The 23,002-nt window shown below is 36.2% G+C and overlaps 1 protein-coding gene across 1 annotated transcript in view; it reads right to left on the reverse strand.

The window, feature by feature from the left end:
• Window positions 1–23,002, reverse strand: part of GPC1 (glypican 1) — a 258,712-nt gene that overhangs the window by 12,034 nt on the left and 223,676 nt on the right. The window contains exons 3-4 of the mRNA XM_039320553.1: window positions 11,768–12,159; window positions 652–817 (exon numbers count right to left, since the gene is read on the reverse strand). Coding sequence (XP_039176487.1) covers window positions 652–817; window positions 11,768–12,159 — 558 coding nt within the window. The remainder of the gene's footprint in view (window positions 1–651; window positions 818–11,767; window positions 12,160–23,002) is intronic.

Here is a 23,002-nt window from a genome sequence, read left to right on the forward strand (position 1 = left end):
GAAGAACTCGAGACACAGATCATCATGAAATAAATCTATGTGGGTGTCATTAAGAGTCAATGCTGGCTCGAAAGCATTCAATCAATTGATCAGTTTAGGTCCTGAAAGTCAGAAAAAGAAGTCATAAGGATAAAGTGATGTAATAAATCTAAGAATACAAAACAAAATTTTATAATTAAGCCTGAGAACCATTGTTCAATTTTAAAACTTTTTCTATATGAAAATGTCCATGTAGTTTACTAGAAATAGAATTCAGTTTGAAGATGACTGAACTTTTTACTCATTGGTAAAAAAAAACCCCACCTTTTCTGAGGCCATTATTAATTTTTTAACTGCTTAAAATCATCCAGTCTGTGATACTGATGTATACTTGGAACTTCTATATCCTGGTGTCTTCTAAGTAGATATCCTAAACTTGAAAAACTTATAATCTGTTATGGGAACTATGGAATTCCAAAACATATGGAGAATAATATTGGATAAGGCTCATCTAAAGGAAGAAGTGATGCTTCAGAGATATTGAAAATATTCCTCTAATGCATGTTTCAATTGATCTCCAAATTTGCATCAGTTAACTAAAAGGAAAAACAAGAACTCTGCAAAAAATGTCAGTGAAAGCATTTTTTTCAAGCAAAAATCTATAGATCTTACCAATCATATTCTTCCATTCAGTGTCCAGGTCAGCATGATTGCCCAGGCAACCCTTCAAGACATTACGGCAATAGCTATTACATGGCTTAATGTTTGACATGCCCCGGCAGTGTGCACAATACATCAACTTCATAATAGCGCGATTGCAATACTGGCTCAGAGGGACCTTTAAAACAAACAAACAATGATTTCTTAAGGGCAGATATATATAACAATTATAAAACACAACATGTAACCTAAAACACAACATAGTATTCAAAAGAGAAAAAGTATTTTTGTGCATGTGTAGAGAAAATCTATATAAATTTTAAAACTAAATCCATTAAGTAGAAACCTAGTTTGTTTCTTATATGAAATCCTTGGGCATAGCCCACTTAATTTCAGAGTAGGACTACTTTTCATAATGAAATATTTCAAAATCCCTAAAAACCTTGCATTCTGTAATATTCAGGTCTGAATGCATAGAACTTGTAAGTTACTCCACAATTGTTTCTTTGATGTTTTGCCAATTTAAAAAAGGTGAGAACAATAAAGAAACAAGCAGATAAATGTTATAGATGCCAGCAATGGTTCTAAAATCCTTTTTTTTCTTCTGTTCAATCATGTGCAATTCTTGGAGACTGCCTGGACAAATCCTTGCAGTTTTCTTGGCAAATTTTTTCAGAAGTGGTTTGCCATTGCCTCTTTCCTAGGGCTGAAAGAAAGTGACTGGCCCATGACCACCCAGCGGGCTTTGTGCCTAAGGCAGGACTAGAACTCACTGTCTCCTGCTTTTAGCCTGATGCCGTAACTGCTACACTAATAAGATACCTATAAAGCAGGGGTTCCCAACTGGGGGTGCTCGCACCCCTGGGGGTGCAAAACACTATTCCAGGGAGTGCGAAAACTTGGGTTTTCAAAATTATAGTGTATATGCGTAATTCATTGCCGTTATTTTAAAATGGTCTCCAAAAGGAAATGTTACTAAAACACTCTATCATGGGTCATCACATGTTGGTATCAAAGATCACAAAAGACCAATAGACATATCATTAGCATAACAATGACACTGGATCAGGTTATCCGAAAGTACTGTATAAAGGATAAACAAAATGGACTGTACTTGGATACTTTCATTTTGATTGGTTTGGTACGAGGAATTGGAAATGTTTAGTTATAATAACAAAATCATACCTAAGAACTGGCTGTGGAGTAGATCATGTGCAAGTTCCAAGTCAAACTAAAGCAGAAGAACAAAGCTATCCAATTTCTACAATATGATCTTGAACATATGCTGGCTATTTTCAAGATCACCAGAAATTGCTTTGAAGTCCTGAACTTCACTAGTAAGGAACCAGAGGAACTATGGAATGAAATCAAAGAAGTTAAGAATGAATGGAAAAGAGACTGCCAAAGATCAATAGACAGAAGAAAGTAAGCTGGAAATCAGAACAGATGGTGGAAATTGTCAAGAAAAGAAGCCAAAGCCAAGAAAGACAATGATCTCAGAAAAAACTTACAGAATTTAAGAGAGTCATTAGAAGATACAAGAAACAATATTAGAATGTAAAGACACCAAAGATGGAAATGGACATGGATAAACAAGAAAAGCCTTCCAAAAGAATTGTAACCATCAAAGGAGGTTCCAACAACAAATCTGCATACTAAAGGACGGACAGACATGAACTGATTCAAATAGGATCAATAATGTAAAGAATCTACTAAATTCTTTACAAAAGAGATGACAATTTACAAATAGAATTAGATAATGAAATTTATAGTAAATTATTGTACTAGAAGATAAAGTTAGATTAGTACTCCAATCATTACCAAGTTGGAAAGCAACAGGAACTCACTGAATAGTTTCAGAATGTGTAAAGATTCTAACTAACTGACACCAGCAAATCTGCATAAATGGTACAACAACCAACAGATTGGACAAGGACAGTTTAGATATTAATACCAAAGTCCAGGAGACTTAACATAATGTGCAAACTATCACTCATTATCCTTAATTTCACATGCTAGTAAAGTAATACTTAGGATTAGAAGTTAGAAATTACATGGAAAAGCAGACGCCAGATGTTCAAACTGGTTTTAGAAAAGGCAGAAAAATAAGAGCCAGATAACTGAAAAAACCACAGAATACCAAAAGAAACAAATATGTAGCTCATTGATTATAGAAAGACCATGACTGTATTAACTATGTGGAATCTTCTCAGAAAAGTAGATATCCAAGAACATTTCATTATCATCATTGAAAAACCTAAAAAAGCCCTGTTCTAGATGGAATATGGCAAACAGTCTGACTCCAAATTGTCTCATTTGAGATAAAGTTTTATACTATCTCCTTATTTATTTAATCTATATGCTGAACATATCATGAGGGAGGATGGACCTGTCATTACTAAGCTGATGACACACTGTTGTACCTTGCTACTTTGGATCAGGCTGGAGATGCCATGGAAATCTTGAACCAGTGTCCAGAGTTTATCAGATTTTGAATGGGGCAAAATTAACTCAAATTAAGTGCCTCTAAGACTGAATTGTCCATCAATAATGTCCAGGAATGTTGGTCTTGGTAGTTACTTTGGATGGGGAAGTATTCCACCCAAAAGAGTTGATGTGTAATTTGGGGCTCCTTCTGGAGGCTGTAGTTAAATAAAGTTCTGCCTGATGTTACACTTTACATGGGACTGGGACAGACAGGTATTGGAATTTATTATTTAAGTATTTGTTTATTTATTAAATTCTATTGGCTCCCCAACTCCAGTAGACTCAGATGCTACCTGCTGGATACCAAGCTGCTAGATTACTATAATGCATTCTGGAGTAGCCTTTAGAGGTAATGCAAAAATTACAGCTGATCCTGAATATGTATAGTGAGATTACGGGTAAATCAATCCAGCCAAAGCATGGTAACAACTCTCCTGACATTGTTACCTTGGTTATCTGCTATAAGTTACTAATAAAATTTGATGCTAACATAGCACTGAACTATTTATTTAGATTTTTGTATCTTGTCTTTATTATTTTTATAAATAAGGTGGCAAAACATACCTAATATTCCTTCCTTCTCCTATTTTACCCAAAACAACAGCCTGTTAGGTGAGATGGGCTGAGTGAGAATGACTAGCTCAGTGGTGACGAACCTATGGCACGCGTGCCAGAGGCAGCACTCAGAGCCCTCTCTGTGGGCACACGTGCTATGCCAGAGGCAGCACTCAGAGCCCTCTCTGTGGGCACACGTGCTATGCCCCGGAGATAGCAACCATCCCTCTTCAAGCAGCCGCCCGGTAACTCACTGAGGTCCCACATGGCTGAATGCATCCCAGCACAGCTGGTTTCCCTCCACATCCCGTCCCTCCTAGCCTCGCATGGTCTCCTTTTCCCGGGCACGACCCACTGTATTGCCTCCTCAGCTGTCGGCTGGCCGTCAAGCTCAGAGGTGGCTTCTCTGAACTGCTGGCAGCAGGCTGCAGAGCCCCAGAGTGTGCCAGTCGAGGGGCCGGCAGGCTGTGGCTGCTGATGGACACTGTCAGCCCCCATGTGCTCATTGGCCTCTGTGTGCGGGGCCGATGGTGTCACGCAGCAGCTGCCCTGGCCTCTGCATCACCTTGCCCTGTGACAATGACACCCCCGCCTTGCCTCGTCTCCCCTCACCATGCAGGATGAGCCTCCTGCCCACTGTCCCACCCACCAGAGACCCTCTGGATCTCCCCCAACCCTCTCCGGCCCCCGCAGGAGTCCCTGCCCACAAGCAACATCGAGGTGACCACATCCATCTTAGCCACACCCACCCATTCTGCCATGACCACCACAGCCACTCACACCCAGTGGGCATGGCCGGTCTCTAAAAGGTTTGCCATCACTGGACTAGCCCAAAGTCACCCAGCTGGCTTTCATTATATCAAGCACCATCCTGCCAGGGTTGAATCTATCCATCTATTGAGAATATTTCTCTGGTAAGCTTACTAAGAGACCAAAAATAGAGGATGACCTTAACTCAGAGAGGGCAGAACCAGTATCAAGGCAACAAGTAGATAAACAATTCTTGGTTAGGTCTACCTTGTATCTAAACTGCCATGAGCAAGACAACAAGGCTTCTGTGTGGCAGCTCCCATACTGTGGAATTCTTTACCCCTAACATCTATACATCTTCATTCTTTTCAAATATTCAAAGATAATTTAATTTCACTGGGCCTTCAACCACATTTTGGCTTATGAATTTCCCAACATGGGGCAGAATTGAATTATTGGTATAAATGCATTACTAAAATAGCACTGCTTTTTATAATTTGATTTATTACTACTCTTTCTGATCCCATTCAGCAGGAATTTTAGAGAGCTAAATTTTGGTTGGTTGACTATCTCATTCATTCAGTTGTATTCCAACAAGCTTTTATCAAAGAGATGAATGAGGAGCGTTCTTCTTGACACTTTTAAGATCTTTCTTTACCTTTAATTGAGGAATATTAAAGATGTATTTTCCAAGGGCCATATTACAAAGTGGTTACGGTTAAGGACTTGTTTAGGTTTGTGTGAGTATCCTGATAAATAATCTCTTTGCTTGTAAGAAATATGCACATTATACTCTAGAATAAATGAATAAATAATACAGATAAGTGGGATATCAAGGCTAATATAATATGATGTATTTTTTTAAAATATCTATTTTATTATTTCTATGTCAAAGTATTCTGGCTGAGAATTCAACTAGAGGTTACTTACATCAACTAGACAATCCTTTGAATTATTTCTCTTTTTAAATAATTATCTCATAGGAAATCAGAGTAGTATGTCATCTAGATTTGATATAATTTATGTTGAAAAACATTTTTTACATTTTACAATATGCCAGGAAACTCTGCAGTTTGCAAATTTAATAACTGATATGAAAATAGAATTTACTAGTTTCTCAGATAAATATATAAGCAGAAAGTATAACACCAGCTCTCATATTAAGAGCTAACTATAATTATTCAAACTTAGTTATTCATAGGTATGCTCCTTTAAATTAATGTGACTACAATTGTTTATACTTTAAATATGCTAAGTTATAATCAACTCATTCAAATGAAATTCATTAACAACTTATTTTTATCCATCAAGGACACACAAAGGTCAGAATCTTTAATGATGAATACAATTTCCACTGAATTAGGGATTAGTTTAGACTTTTTATCTATTGTAGAGCGATTTGTCTTGATTTTAAAAGCTTCATATTTTGATAAATTCTATAAAACTTGAAGACAGGGAATTAGTCAGACATATACCCAGAAGTATACAAAACAAAATGAAAATAGAAAGTAATTTTAATACAGGGATATATTGGATTTTAGTGTCTAATGGAAAGCAACAAACACACATATAGTGCTATCTTTTACATTTTATGAAAGCTGTCACCAGCCAATATTGTGTAATTATGGTCTAAGTTGAGATATGCACTAACATGCCTTTGTGAGTTGTGTGTGGGGAGAAGAGAGAGAATTAAATTAATGTGGTAATCAATAATCCTTAATAAAACTGGATTCATATATTTACTCTATCTAAATGATGGTAGCAAAAACAAGACTAAGGCTTGTGTTCTCCTTGCTCCATGGTCAGTCGCAATCCATAGCATAAAAGGAGAATTCTAATTGTTACAACACCTATGTTGCAAAATGATTAATATTCCAAGAATTGTTGCTCAACATATACTTACCCTCCACCTTAAAAACAAACAGAAAACTAGCAGATCTTTCATGAGGAAAAAAGATATCTGGATATAGTGTGACAATGAAAATGAGAATGTACTATAATCCTCTATACTGAAGTGATATTTATTTTTGTCAAACTGCTTGCTCAAGTCAATTAAGTTGAAGGGAATGTGTTTATAGATCAGTGATGGCGAACCTATGGCATGGGTGCCAGAGGCAGCACTCAGAGCCCTCTCTGTAGGCACACGCGCTATGCCCTGGAGATGGCAACCATCCCTCAAGCAGCCGCCCGCTAACTCGCCGAGGTCCCACATGGCCAGATGCATCCCAGCACAGCTGGTTTCCCTCCACATCCCGTCCCTCCTGGCCTTTCATGCTCTCCTTTTCCCGGGCACGATCCACTGTATCGCCTCCTCAGCTGTCGGCTGGCCTTGAGCTCAGAGGCGGCTTCTCTGAACTGCTGGCAGCGGAGCCCCAGAGTGTGCCAGTCAAGGGGCCGGCAGGCTGTGGCTGCTGACGGACACCGTCGGCCCCCATGTGCTCGCTGGCCTCTGTGTGCGGGGGCCGATGGTGTCAGACAGCAGCAACCCTGGCCTCTGCATTGCCTTTCCCTGTGACAATGGCACCCCCGCCCTGCCTTGTCTCCCCTCACCCTGCAGGATGAGCCTCCTGCCCACTGTCCCACCCACCAGAGACCCCCTGGATCTCCCCAACCCTGTCCGGCCCCCGCAGGAGTCCCTGCCCACAAGCAACATCAAGGTGACCACGTCCACATTGGCCACACCCACCCATTCTGCCATGACCACCACAGCCACGCCCATCCAGTGGGCCACGCCCACCGAGCACCCAGTGATAAATAAGTGGGTTTTGGGTTGCAGTTTGGGCACTCAGTCTCTAAAAGGTTCGCAACCACTGTTATAGATCCACCAGAAATGTCTTTGCGTATGTATGTGCATGTATAAACTGTACAGTAAATCTGTAACAATATTATCAATAAAAAATATTTCTCTGTGATAATCACTTCTTATATGCAGTTATCTCCTTTTTTATTTGGAAAAGGAGATTCCATAAAAGTTTTCTGAAGTTCCTCTGTTCTAAGGTTCAGAATTGGTTGTCTGGCTGATATGGAAATTCCAGGATCCTACATCATATAGGGAGCTTGGTAGGATGATGAGGGCCAGACTGATGAGGGGGAAGAAGGAATTGGTGTATTCATCTTTTATTTCCCCATCCTATTTTTATTCAAGGAAGACAAAATCCAATTTATATAAGGCGTCAACAAAGCCTCCCTGAGAGACTAGCAAAGAGCTGCTCCCTTGCACAGTTCTGAAATACAATCACATTAAGCAAGCCTCTCACTGGCTCTGGGAGCAAGATCTTTCTCTGTCCTCATGATGGGGGGGATATTGAGATGTGGACCTGAAAAACTGCCTCCTACAGTCACAGCCTTCCTTCCCCAGCAGATGGGCCTTGGGGTGTGTTGCACTCTGTAGGGCCGGCTCTAGGAAGAGTTGGTGTATTCATCTTCACTCTCTCCTTTATTAAAAATATTGACAGAACTTTGGAATGAAAAAAAAAATCCATGGGGGGATGATTTAGAATTTATATTGGATTTATATTTCTCCACTGTGTAGAACAACATATTATCTTTCTTTTGACGTTTACCTCAAAACTTAGGCCAAAAGGAAGTGTGCTGATGGACCATGAGAAAACCTGGTTCATCCTCCCACACTCTTTGCTTCAAGCACTGATTTCTTCTGCCAAAGACAGAGAGGAATTCCACTGGGGATAAAGGAATGGGAGGAGGGAGAGGGGCTATGGGGTAATCCACCATCTGTTTTAACAGATGGGTCTGTCACATCAATCTAGTTTGAGCCTAAGGGCCAATTCCAGCTTTCCCCAACCTGATCCCCTGAAGACATGTTGAGAAAGGTTTTGTGATATTATGAAAATGCAAAAATCTGTTATGGTATGTCTTTCAAGCTTTTGCTCTTAGAAACTGTGGCCTTCCAAAAGAACAATGCTTTGCAATCTAGAGACCTACCCTAAATTTATAGAAGGCATGAATGGTAGAAGCATTCCTTTATTAACATTACTATTAACATTATTATACTGTAACTATTTGTTTATTTTGTTGGAATCATTAGCCATTGAAAATATAATATGATTTTAATTTCAGGGTAAACTTAATTATTAAGTAATTAAAAATCACTTAATCATGATCCCCCAGCTTTATAACTTGTCCATAGGCCTTGGAACACTATTTTAAAATAGATCTGGTGTCTGAATAATGCAGTTTAATCTCACAGTGATGTTTGTTATACTGGTACACTTTTTGACATAATTCTATTACATCTGAACAAAAAGTCCTATTCCAGTGGTTTACTAATTTGGGCTACTACTATGAAAAGAAAGCAAATTATTGGACAAAAATTGCTATCCGGAAGTCAATACACTTAGAAGACCAGCGGAAAATGTTCACTTGATCCAGTGTGTCAAAGAGAAAATCCAAGGTATATTGTTGTGTTGGTTCTTTCACCTGATCTACCTCTATAAGGTGTTTACCACAGGGTGACTATTGAAAAAATACCTTACAGTGTGTGAAAAGCAGTCTCATGGATCCATTCCTAAAGCCCATTTTCCTTAATTCTACTAACCTGCCAGCAGAATTAAAGTGCTATGTGAAAATATTAACCAGGGATTATCTTGTGGATAATACAAAATGCTTTCTTAGCAGGTTGTAAAGTCTCATATATGCTAAGAAAAGACTGGTAAGAGATTTCCATACTGGCTACCCAGAGTCACCAAATAGCAAAATATTTCATTCATATTAAAATAAGGGTATTTTAAAATAGTCATGAAGAGTTTCAATTACTCTTCATTCAGGATGACTAACGGAAGAAGTACAGTAATGCTTTATGCCATTTCCAGGAAAGAGAGATCTTAGGATTGTGAGCAGAGCCCCCCCCCCCCCCCCCCCCCCCCCCCCCCCCCCCCGCTAAAGGGCAATTTGGTAAACAGCTTTCATTCTCTTTTCTTTCAGTCCAGCCCACATGCAAAACTTTCTATGTCCACAAGAGCTTCTGGAATGTAATGATCCAACTGAAGAGCAAACTGAAAAGGAAAATGGCTGAAATATTCAAAAGATACAAGTCCTGGAAGCTGGGACAAACTGTAGCAAAAATAAGAAGCAGTAGTAATTAAAAATGTAAATATTGCTTGAGCTGACCAACAAAATAGTTGTCTTTATGTAATTTACTGGCTTTCTCTAAGGCTGGCTTATGAGCTGTGTATTTTTCTTTGCTTTATCTACAGCAGATTTTACTGAATAAGGATCAGCTACAAAAAGAATGGCATAGATTGCTGTATCCATATTAAGTAATATGAAATAAATAAATAAAATCTTCAGATAGATATGAATACAGACTCAGCAATCACGCAAATTAGGTGTATTTTATCACAGATAAAGGAAATTAGATGGCAAATCTTTGCAAACAATGCACAGGAAATACAATGATTCTGAATGTTTATTCTCCAGCACTGTATGATTTATCACTTCTTTGATATACTAAAGCTTATTTTATTAATACTTGCAAAGGGACAGCTAATGAGACGAGGGTTAAACACAAGAAATAGAATATTTCTTAATTGTACCTCTGCAGCACTCTATAACACAAGTCTTTTTATGTTCCAAGCAGCTTCTACCTCTTCTTTCCTTGTGTTCACTTTCTATTCATTCGCTGCATATATTGAACAACTTTACTCCACTAGTTCAGGCTAGCTTCTTTCAGATGTATCTTTTTTTTCTCTTCCTTTCACAGACATACTCCAGAGAATAGTTACTGTACTCTGCCACTCATTATAATTTTAGCAAGCATGACGAAAAGTGCAGCCAGTTGTTTTACGGCAAATATGCTTACGCTCATTTCTTTGCAAACTCTAATGCAAAAATTTACTCTGCAAAATAACGCTGTTGTTCACATACCACCAATCAGGAGATAAATGCATTGTACTGACATAGAAAAGTCATTTGTCCTGGAATGCATGACTTAATCTCTAAACTTTTGAACCAAACACTTCTGAATTGAGGGCACCCAGGAAAAGGGAAATGAAGACAGACTGGTTAAACTAGCTAGTTCACACTTTCAGGCCCAAGTGGAATATTATTTTAAACCAGAAGCATACTGAATACTCAAAAGGAAAACAAGAAGACTTTACATTTTTATCTGAATTGTGCCAAGTTCTAATATTAAGGTGACCAACTGTCCTCCTTTAGGGAGGACGGTCCTCTTTTTGTAAGTTCTGTTCTCCCTCAAAAAGTGTCCTCCTACATATGCTCCTTTTCAATATTTGAAGACTAATCTGCAGGGCTTTTTTTCCTCTCATAGAATGCTCAGAACGGCGTTCCGGCACTTTTTTTTGATGTTTTTTTTTCAACTTTTGCATGAGCAGTGCTACTCCCGCTATTGGCTTTTGAAAGCCAATGGGAATTGCTGCTGAGCGCACCAAAACACCCGGCTGGCAAATTTTGCACATGCAAGTTGTCTGTATTATTGTTGCAATGAATAAAATGTTTATTTTATTTATGATATTTTTTTCTTCAATTTATTTTTGTCCTCCTTTTCATTGTAAAAAACTTGGTCACCTTACTAATATAGCTTATGTTCTTCTCTGTGTTCAATCTGCTTGATGGACCAGAAGTCCAATGCTACTGGCTGTGCATAAAGGCTCCATCATTTTCAAATTATTTATAATACCACATAAAACATTTGGGAACTCAGGCTATTTGTTTTTCTTTATTATATCTGAAGATAATATGTATTTTACAGGCCATTTGTGTGGAAAAAACATGTAACTTTTCATTGAGAGATAAACTAACAATAATCTCTGAACACCCTCTCAGTGTTTTGCTGTGCTAATCTGCACACTGTTTCTTTGTGCATGTGCATTTTATAATACCAAGAATAAAAGATGCTGGACATGTTTTGGAACAAATCTACAAATATTTAATTTCCTTAAGGCTCTTTCCCATAATATTTTCAGTAATAAGGAAGCTACTATGATTTAAGCCATGCCCTCCTAGTATATTTAGCTTTGATAGTCACTTGTGTTTTTTCCCACAGTACACCAGATACTAGATTGATTTGATGTAACATAGCAAAGAAAAAAAAGGTATCTCCCAGAAATTCAAAAGAATGGTCCCACTGCTTTGCTGAATTGCAGGATAGATCCTGCTATGACAAACTTCAGGAACAGCACCCACACACTGAAGGGAGCTCTCTGCTTGGAGTAATTATTTATGCAAAGCAGAAATGGCACCAATCAATGAATCTATCTGTATTGTTTAATACAATGGTAAATATATTTCTCATAGTAAATAGGTATTTTAAAACTACTCAGAAATGGTGATCACACAGCAATTTAAGTTAATGACCTACCTGAGAGACCTTTCTGACAACATCGCTGCCCACACCAAGTCCCTGCACAAAGGAACGGGCCGCAATAAAGGCCCTTGTTGCCTTGAGCTTCAGGTCCCTTGGAACCTCTCCAAATGGCTTATGCTGCTCCGAGTGCTTCACTATGCAGTCCATATATTCGTCCGGAAGCTGGTACTGGGGATTCATCAACTTGAAGAGCCGCTCTAGCAGGCGAGTCCAAAATTCATTGAGGGCTTCTTCTAAGTTGATGTTGGGGCCTCGATAATAATGCCGCAGCTCACTATACAAGTCTTTGAAAAGCTTTATGTTCTGGAGATAAAGGTCTCCATACATACCAGGAAATGTGTCATAAAGTGCTTTCTCTGACTTGTTTAACAAATCCTGGAAGTAACCTGAAATCAAAGAAGTAGGAGAAATAAGTCACTAGAAGAATCAGGAATTTCTGGAATGAAATTAACAAGAATTAAAGACATCTTCACATTAATTTATTGCACCATTACTAAAAGGAAATAAAAAAACTGGTATGTTAAGTGCACTGATATAGTTAAGCACAGAAAATGAATACGTGTCATTTGCATTTCGTTGTTTGACTGTATAGATGCAAAACCAGATTCACATTCAGAACTGTGAAAGATTTGTCCAAAAAGCTCATGTCCAAAATTATACTTCCTCAACATTCCCATGAATGTGTAAGATATAACACTACATTCATCCTTATTTATTGTATATTTGGAAATCAGGCATTGGTGAAATTTTATCCATGTGAAATATGCCCAAATACATTTTAAATGAAATGGTAACACATAACAATTACATTTAAATTTGATCATATTGCTTAATTCCCAATATAACATATGCAAATCACTATATAAATCAGTATGATAAAAGGTCCTGACAGAAACATATGTGCATAAGCTTACCATGCTATTTAAGAGAATATACGGTAACAATAATAAATACATTTAGAAGTTCTAAGTATGAAGACTAAAAGGTTTCAATATTTGCTCTTGATATTAAAAGTGGACCTTTAGAAAATTATTTGACTACTTACACTTTTATTTTTTTTTAAAGCTACAACATGCTGGTTCATTACCACTGATCTAACTTTTACTAAAAGAGAGCAAATACTATATCCTTTCAAAGCATTTTTCCATGGTGCTAAGACATTATTTCCTTTTAGATATTATTTATGAATATTTATACTAAGAATAGCAGGTCACTAAATACTATAATGCTAGTACACCTTAGTGCAAGGCCTTCCCTTGTAAAACAGAAAAATAAGAACTAAGAACTCCCTACGCAAAATTAAGGGAATCATCCTAGGTTGCAGCCAATTGTAGATCTGTGAAACTCTTATTTAGTTTTATCAGTTACTTGACAATATCTACCAACCAGAATCAGCTGCAAAAAGCACAAACCTGGCCTGAAATCACACAGATATGGTTTATTTGGGTTTTGCTCAGTGAGTTGTCAATATAAACATTGTGGTTTGTAAACAATGATTTATAGCTAAACATGTGGTATGACTCCAGCTAAATGTAGATTATTTGGAAAAGAATGGTTAAATAAGAATCTTGCATCAATGCATACCTAGAATGAAAACAAATGTATCTCAAAGGACATTGTAAAAGATTTTAGCTTTACAACTGCATTGAATTCAGTCATTTCACACAGAAATCTGTTACTATCCTAGAATCCCAAGCATTCTTCATTTCAGTTAGCTCAGTTGGAAAAAAATGTTGAAAGATGCCACAATTACCGTATATTCCGGCGTATAAGACGACTTTGGAGAGCATCGAAACAGCCTCTGAACTCGGGGGTCGTCTTATACGCTGAGTCGTCTTATACGCCGGAAATACCGGTAGTTTCCGGCGTATAAGACGACTTTCTAGGCATGCGACTTGGCGTCGATCGTCTTGTGACCCGGCGTCGAACTAGGGGGTCGTCTTATATGCCGGGTCGCCCTATACACCGGAATATACGGTAAAAAAGTAACGCTATTTTAAAGAACTACTACACATTACAGTCTTATCTTAGTTTATCTTATCTACTTTCTTCTGTGAAATGCAATTATATCTATTTTTTCTTTGAAATTAGACATAGAGATTATGAAATGTTGAGTTGCCAGTCTGTATTATTCTATTGAATCAGACCAAGTATTTTTACATATAATAGTATCTGAATGGAGTAGCAGCATTGACTGATATTAGTATCAATTAACAATAGCACCATTCTTTTTGACTCTTTCAGACCACAGCTATTTATTTATTTAAGAACATTTATATGGCCGCCAAACTCACTCTCATTGACTCCGGGGGGCTTACAAGGATATAACCCCAATACAAAAAGAAATAAGCCCCCTATTCCCCTGGCAATAACATCAAATGAGCCTGCTTGATGGGCTGCATATCACTCTGGGGTTCCTAAGCCTGTTGGGGACCCCAGAATAATTTTGCTATAGTCGGTCAATCATATTTCTAATACAAAGAGACCCTATGCAGTTATGTATGCAGATTATGAGGAAGAAATATTAATATTTCTGCCATGCTCAAGGGGTGGCTGAAGTGTTTTGCCTTAAAATTATTCAGCTCAGAAATCATTCATAGCAGCAAAAAGTTCCTGTAGTCCTTCAGAAAGCACTGCTTCTTGAACAAATAGTTAAAATGGTATATCTCATTTGTTTTTGCAATTTTTAAACAATCTATTCATTCTAACAATATTTCCAAACTAGGGAACAGTTAAAATCATTTGTAAGTGCTAAACAATTCACAAACTGGTGATGATGGTGATGAATTGATGGAATCCATCCATAAAAGAGAAAATATTTCACAGTATCTTAAATGTTAATGCTGATATACTACATTAAAATTGAGCAGATTGCTTGGCCATCACCTTAATAGGTGATACCAGAGGACCAAACAGTTAAAAAGATACATTTAGGTCATTGATTCCAGCTCCTTTCTTAATGCAGGAATCCAAATTAAAGCATTCTAAATAGATTCCATCCAGTGGAATATCACCTCTCTGGGAAACTGGTTCCACCATCTATCTGTTTTTATTATTAGGGTATCAGTTCCGGTCTGCTTTCCTATAACTTTTATCCATTATTTTGTATTCTGGACTTTCTAATAATATAGATAATGGGTCTTTGATTTCTATATGGCATTCTTTCAGATATTTGATGAGTGCAAGCCACTACTGAAAACAAATTCCAAGAAAATTGCAGGGACTTGTTCAGGCAGTTTCTGAGAATCAGACATTGAACAGAAGAATATGAATAGAAGAATATATTTATATATGTATGTATGTATGTAGGTAGGTAGGTAGGTAGGTAGGTCTTTGGTTATTCGGGTTTTCTCCTGCGTAAAATTGGAAGTGTCTTGGCAACGTTTCGACGAAGTCCCATTCGTCATCTTCAGGCTGGTGTTTTCAGCTTTGTGCTTCGAGGAGCAATGTTTCAGCATGAAGCTGAAAACACCAGCCTGAAGATGACGAATGGGACTTCGTCGAAACGTCGGCAAGACACTTCCAATTTTACGCGGGAGAAAACCCGAATAACCAAACACCCGCGAAAATCTCAGAATGAATATATATATATATATATATCCCTATTCATGTGATTTTTCTTAAGACTAAACATATCCAAGTCCTTCAATCTATTTTCATAGAAGATTTCCAATAGCTTGATAACCCTTGTTGCCTGCCCTTCTTTGATCATATTAAAATTATGTGATTCTTTTTAAAAGTTCAGAACTTTGATTATTATTTCATGTGATTTGGAAGTCATTCACCTGTTGATATAGCCTCCTCTTCCTCCTCTGCCATATCACACTACTATTCCAGATCTTTTTGCACAAATAGCACTACCAGGTCAGCTATTCCATCCTACCCCCATCTATTATTTATGTTTTTGAAGTGAAGAATTTTATATTTGTCTTTGTTAAATTTCAATGTTACTTTGAACTATTTCTCTAATTAATGAAGATTATTACTTCTTACCACCCAAAAATATTGAAGGTTATATGACCCAGGTCTGATCCTTATGGTACTCTACTCAATACTCTCCAATATATTGATCTCTTTTTAACTACAATAAGTGCCCCAAGAAAATCATTTTGGAGAATCTATGCAAATGGACAAGACATAATCTTCTTTTAGATAAATAAGACATCTCTTGAAAGAACTATATCACAAGGCAGGTTTATGCATGTACTTCAACTATAAAGACTGCTTTTAACTCTCTTGTGTAATTTGTTTGTAAAGATTAGTAGCTCTTCTACATTCACTAATGCAATATCTACAATAGTTTCTAACAGGTGAGAACAATTTCTCTGATTTAAGAAAATTCATCCAATCTTTTAATTAAATTAAGTCTCCAAGGATCTAATAACTAGGTTATTACAACAAGAAAATATATTACTTCTAATATAAAAGCAGAGAAGGAATAACATAGGAGAAATATGTGAAGGTAACAAACAAGCTGATATATATTAGGTTCAGATTAGCTTCCTTTTATCATATGGGAAAAGTTTAGGAAGCAGTCTTTGCCATAACAGATTAATGACTGGTCCCTTCTACTAGAGGTTGGAGAGAATGTAAAACTTATTACTAATAATGAGATTAGAGAATTCATGTGTAGTATGTCCAGTTCAATTCATGTCCAGTTCACTGAAAATTTTGAGATGCAAAGTGTGCCCTATGAAGATAATGGTTGTAAAGACCCTGATTGTGATATAAATATTTCAGAATGGATTTACCACGACAATATCATAACTATGATATGGAGCCATCAGCAGCCCAATAGAAATAATTAAACTGATAAAAATCAGACCACAATTAGTCTAAAGTAAGAGGCTGTTCCAAAATACACTAGACTCCCAACTGTAGGATAAAAACCCTCTTTTAGCAATTCTCATGAATAAAGGAAGATTGGTCACAGTATGAATTGTATGAAGCCTAAAATATTTCTTCTGAAATATTTTGAAGTATGTTATTTATGGCTCTGCAGCTCCTCCTTCTTCTCTTTACCATCAGTTTTCTTCTATCTGCTATTTAGGGTTAGTTAATGAATAGCTGGCCTAGAAAAAAAAAGATTGTTCTTGATAAGAAGAGAAGAAAACAAATATTAAGGAAAGGTGGGATCAAAGAAATCATTAGAATTTCCTTGGAAGAGCTATTAATTAAGGGGGCAGATGAAGATGGCAAGAATTTATGGATGGCTTATGGTTATCAGGATTTGAGACAATTTCATGGCACCTAACTAGCTAAGGGAGAGCTCCATTTTTAAAGCTTTATGAAGACAATTTCAAATTAAATAGAAATTTAAATTGTGTGTGCATATGTCTGTATATGTATTTATATCTGAGAATGTATGTATGCAAAGAAATTTACTGTAGATATGTTTTTAAAAGCAATGTCTCAGTCTGCTGAGAAGATGTTGTATTGAACAGTATTGTAAGCAGATTCTGCAAATGGGCAGTATGGACAGTGTGAATCTTAATATAGATTTTCAAAGACTATCATCTCAGCAAAACAAACCCATTTTCTTCTGCACAAAGCAAGGTGCTTTGCCTTATTGCTAGATAATATTGTTTGAATTCCATATAATGTTGTTAGATTGTGATTGCTGATCTTTTGGGAATGAGTACCATTCCAATTGACTTAGTAATTCTGAGTTATTGCATTAAAGAGGATGCAGCTTCTCAAGGGATCCATTAACTAGCCCATATTCCTAGTTTCCCGTTTTCAAGTAACAAATGGCACAAATCTCTGACCACTGCAGAACTTGTAAAGGAATTATTTCACCCAATAATTTTGTGCAAGTAAGCTTGTTCCCATCTTTCAGTAAATTTAGCCAACTCGTTTCATCCACACTTGATTATTTTATGTAAGTAGAGAGATAAGTCCAGAGTTGCCATTTATTTCTGGAATAGCTATTTGATTGATTTTGAACCCAAATATTAGTTGCTTTGAATGAAGCAGAATTTTATGTTTATAGAAAGAAACTGATGAATCAAAACTTTATCTAGCTTTGAATACCAGAGACCACCACTGACACAATTTCATGCCCTTTCTGTTTTGAATTTTATTTTATGCCATTTAAGATTTTTGCTTATTCTTTAGGGGAACAGATTCCTGCCTGAAGATAAAGGCCATACTGCAGAAGGAAGTATATATGCAAAGAAATATATACAAAACATATATACAAGTATATTGCTGTTTTAGTAAAAGGGAGGAGCTTTATATTTGTTTGTTTTTTTGCAAAGGAGGGATAAACATGAGACCTACTGAAAAGCAGTATTTCTGAAAAGCTGGAGGAAAGCAAAGTAAGAATTAAATAAAATGTTGAAGTTGCTCCAGTCAGTAGGACTGACACTAATTCTCAGGCAATAAATTTAAAGTAACACTATCTACATATATACTTTATAATGGCAAATAAATGGAATATGAAAATAACTATGGTTTTGTTTTTATGCAGCCTTCCTGTTTTAAGATATTTCTTTCCATCTGGAATGTGAAAGGCCCCGTTTATTTAACATCTAACATCTAAAAAGGCTAAAGGGATTTATGCTGCACAGTGGATCTGACATATTGATTTTCCCCACTGAGAGGAAAGAAGAGGATAAACTGACTGTTGGAATAACCTTTTCATTTTCAGGCAGGATCCTCCTTATCAGAGGTTCTTACCGTAGTCACATTTTATCTCTCCTCCATGCTAAAAATTCAATTTCCTTTGTTGCCTGGAAAGAACTCCTAACGTTGTGTTTCAGAAAATATTTGTGGACTGGAGATTTATCCCTATAATATTATCACACTTTCACAAATCCCTGATATGTCTGGTAGCATATTAAAGTTATGATGACATGTTAGCGTTAAAGCAATCCACATTTGGTTATCTGAAATTTTTAAAATAAATTTGACAAAAAATGCTTTATTTTGCCATTATTATTATTATTATTATTATTATTATTATTATTATTATTATTATTATTATTGAAGCAACAGCTTTTGAGAGCTCTTTGAGCATTCTCTTGAAATTTTGTTCATTTTCCATTCATATTTCAGACAGTGGAACAGCTCAAAGAAAGCTGTAGGAAAGCTCTAATTTTAATAGGCTTCAATGAACAGCACTCCAAACTATATCCAATAATAAACAGAGTTTATTACCCGATGCAATTTTTAAAATCTCCCTCCAGATATATAGATTTGAATTTCTGTAATTCTCAGCACTGGCTATACTTGCTGGGAAACTTGGCAAGCAAGCTGGGGAGGCTGCCTTATACAGTATTGTGTTATTAACTTGCAGAAATAGATTTGACTGGCAAAAACTTCAATTTAGGCATACTCTTTGTAGCTCATTTTAATCAGCCACTTGACTAGGATTGCCACTCCTTTGTTGTATACAACACTCCTTGGAAATGCAGTTACAATAAATATATAGAGTTGCACAATGCTTATGATCTGAAGGATGCTTCAGAATGCACACATGTCACACTTGTCTGTAACCTGTTAAAGCAATTGCTCCATTTCTCAAGATGGCACAGCTTTGCATAACAACAGTTTTGCTTCTGCATAATCCTGGGAAAAGACAATTTGATTTTAGAAGTTGAAGATGCATGCTATTTTTATGCCCCCATGTATTTCAAAGCAAATTTTTGCCTTTGTATATGAAACACTACACAGCTCTTATTTAAACGGGAATCTAAGTTGCACAATTCTCATTCTAAGTAACTAACAGTAAGAATTACCATAATAACTGAAACAACCCAACCCAAGAGATGTCCCAAAATGAGCAGATGAGTGGGAAAGTCAAATAGGACTAACATCATAATTTTTTATTTGTTTCTGTTGAATGCAATAAAAACATCCAATGCATGTCAGAGTGCTATTACTACCTCAGGACAATTTTTTTGTGGTTCACTCATAAAAACAAACTTTTTTCCTGTTTAATTCATTTTCTCAGGAATGATGAGAGCTGCTCCTTAAGGAAATGTCTCCATGTCATCTTTGAAGGTGCTCCTCCAGAATGATCTCCAAATGAAGGTTAGGCATGTAGTTATAAAAGAGAGGAATTTTTAATTGTATTGTACAGTGGACTGGTCTCCTAAAATGGCTTGCTTGACATTCACACTGCTATCTGCTTTGCCTTCTCTTTTCACAGACCCTTTAAAGTTTAATGCTTTCTTTCTGTTATGTTTAATGACCACCCTCCTTTTTTTTCTTTACTAATTACTGGTTAGAAGATTAGTAAATAAATGAACACTATCTGGAAACCTATAGTTTGCTCTTGTATACAGTGCTTTAACTATAAGTGAAGCAGAAGGAGTAGTAGCCTTCCAAAGCTTTATCAGCTGGAATTCAAAAGTTAAATAGTTTCATTGCTCCCAAAGCCTGCAGTTGTTAATGAGCAGTGTTCTGTGAACTAGCTACACAGTGATACAATTTCCTTAAGTTATAGGCAATATGTTTTGGGCAAGTTTTGCACTGCTCTAAGACAGTCTTTCTTTAGATGTGTTGTGATTTATTCTCTATTAATCTAAAAAAATGAGGAATTTTTGGCATCATGCCCCATCTTTGATGTTTCAGAAACTCTCATATTTCCTTTGCTGAATATTTGTTAAGTATGTTCACAACCCTATTGATCTTTTGTAAGGCTATAAAAACCTGGCTGTGTATCTGGGCCCAAGGCTCTTAATGTGCTGAGGGCTTGTTTCTTGGCTTTACCGATGTTAATTGGTTAATTATCTTGGTTGCTATACGTATGTATTTTTGGATATTTCTACTGCTTTAATTGTTTTAACTTTTATAATATTTATATATGATACTATTTATAATTATTTATAGCTAGCTTACAATTGTAAGCTCCCAGAATTATTTGGCTGACATGGATGATTATAGAAATTGAATGAACAAATGAACGAACGAATGAAAATTTGATACATATATAGAAGGGCACTTTGGGCCTCCACTTCCATTTTTCCAATAATCTACGAGTGATCTTCTGACCACGTATAAGTCAATCTTTATAGCACATTTCTTCCCTCTTTCCCTTCAACCTGTCCAGTTCCAGCTTTCCTGTTGCACAGTCATTGATGTTCCTTTGTCATATTTAATCCCATCAGTTCACCCAGCCCTACCAGCCTTTGTACAGTATTCTATTTGATCATCATTTGAACTTTACTGCATTTTTTCACTGTTTTTTAATGCAAGTTTCACATTCTTGCATTCCTCCCTGAAATTTCTTCATGCCACTCCCAGTTTGAAAATCCCTGAAGGAGAAAACATAGATACTTTTTCTATGAGATAGTGGGAAATGTAGGAATTTGTAGGCCACTAAAACTGGCAAAGGCTACTTTAAGTTTTCATTATTTCTTAAGACTTGGATAAAAAAACAGATTTTCAATACTTACACATTGTTACTCTTCCTGGGTAAACAACATTAAGCAAATAGCAACTGGTGTGCCATTTAATCATCTGGGCTGTGAAAAAGTCTTTCATCAAAATGTGCGTGTTTCAACATAAATATAAAAATAGCTAAACATTCCAGAAGATTGGTATCTTCTTAGAGAGTCAGTTTAAAACAATGACTGATGGAGAGGAATAATTCCTCTGTTCACTCACGTCATTAAATTAAACAACTTAAAAGAATTCACAAAGTCTTCCTGAGGTTCAGGACTGGATTTGGATGGAAAGAAGGTCTTTATACGGTCAACTATTAATTTAATACTTTTAAGGTAGCTTCTTTATTTAAAAGACACATACGCACCAAGAACTCAGAACAAGCCATTTATTCCATTTTGTTATAATGAGGAACAGCAGTATTCAGATTTCCTTTCAACGTAGGAATTATTATTATTATTATTATTTTTAAAGTAACTTTCACAATCATGGACAGTAGTGTCCATGAACCAGTGATTAATGGACCACTAGAATTATTTCTGCAGAGACCATGTTCTTATAATACTGAGCTAATCTCTTTAAATACCATGAAAAATCACAATAATATTCTTGCTATGGAAATATGAGCTAGTATACAGTGGACAGAAGATCTCTAAATGATATGGCCTGAGGCTAGCTAAGCTCTTCCCGTAATTAAAAATGGAAAAAAAATTAGACAATTTTGGTCATTAAGTGCTGGTAATTAAAACCATTAGCTTTCCTCCTTTAAAATCCAACACACTTCTTTGTTAGAGTAGATGAACATTAAGCCTCCAATTATACCCTAAAGGAGATGTTGTTCAAGTACAGCATCATTATGTTATTTTTGAGCACTTTATCATACTCATGACTCCCCCCCCCCCGCATCTATCCTGCCAGAAAAAAGCATTACAATTAAGCTACTAAAGTCTGTTATATAAAATTTTGGGAAGAGGCATCTTGATTTTGGTTTTCAAGCAGCTGTTCTGGAAATATAAACACAACAGATTATTCTTTCTCCATCCCACTTTCTCCCCAAACAGGCCGCTTTTTTTTCTGTTTAGATAATTCATTTGTGCTTCCAGAGAGAACACAAGCCAATCATCAGTCATATCATTATAAATACTTTATTAATTTAAAGGCTATAGCAATCCATACTTTTTAAGTTAAAAATACATGTTTACGCTCAAAAGCACTTTAGAGAAATGTAATGCAAATTTCTGAGTCACTTTTAAAACATGAATATGATTTTTTTCCACATTTTCATTACAGAAAACTACATTTCAAAATTAAATTATACAGGTCATTTTAAATATATAGCTTAGGATGCATATCCTGTTAATTATACTTTAATATAGTTTTCACTACATTTAAAACCTTTTTATAATAGCAACTTTCAGGTAATTGTAAATTATAAATATTTGCATGAAAACCTAGATTATTTTATATTGCAAACCTGCAAGAATTATTTCTGGGCACTCTCTTTCCTTCATTGTTGATAAGAGAAAACAAGTATGATGAATAGTATGTAAAGAAGATGCTGAAAGAATTAAGGTATAGACTGACAAAGAAAGTATAAAATATAGGTAAATGAGGGCAGATATGATATTGTTGCCATTACGGAAACATGGTGCGATGAAACCCACAAATGGAACACACAGCTAGAGGGATTTAAATTATTTAAAAGAAACTGACCAAATAAAAGAAGAGGTGGAGTTTCTCTCTATATAAGAAATAACTACATCTCTACAAAAATAGAGCACAACAATGATCAAAACTGTCTTGAATACATTTGGGTCAATATAAAAGGGGAAAAAA

This window comes from Crotalus tigris, unplaced genomic scaffold, assembly GCF_016545835.1.
Source record: "Crotalus tigris isolate CLP2741 ecotype Arizona unplaced genomic scaffold, ASM1654583v1 scf7180000023658.1318691, whole genome shotgun sequence".
NCBI lineage: Eukaryota > Metazoa > Chordata > Lepidosauria > Squamata > Viperidae > Crotalus > Crotalus tigris.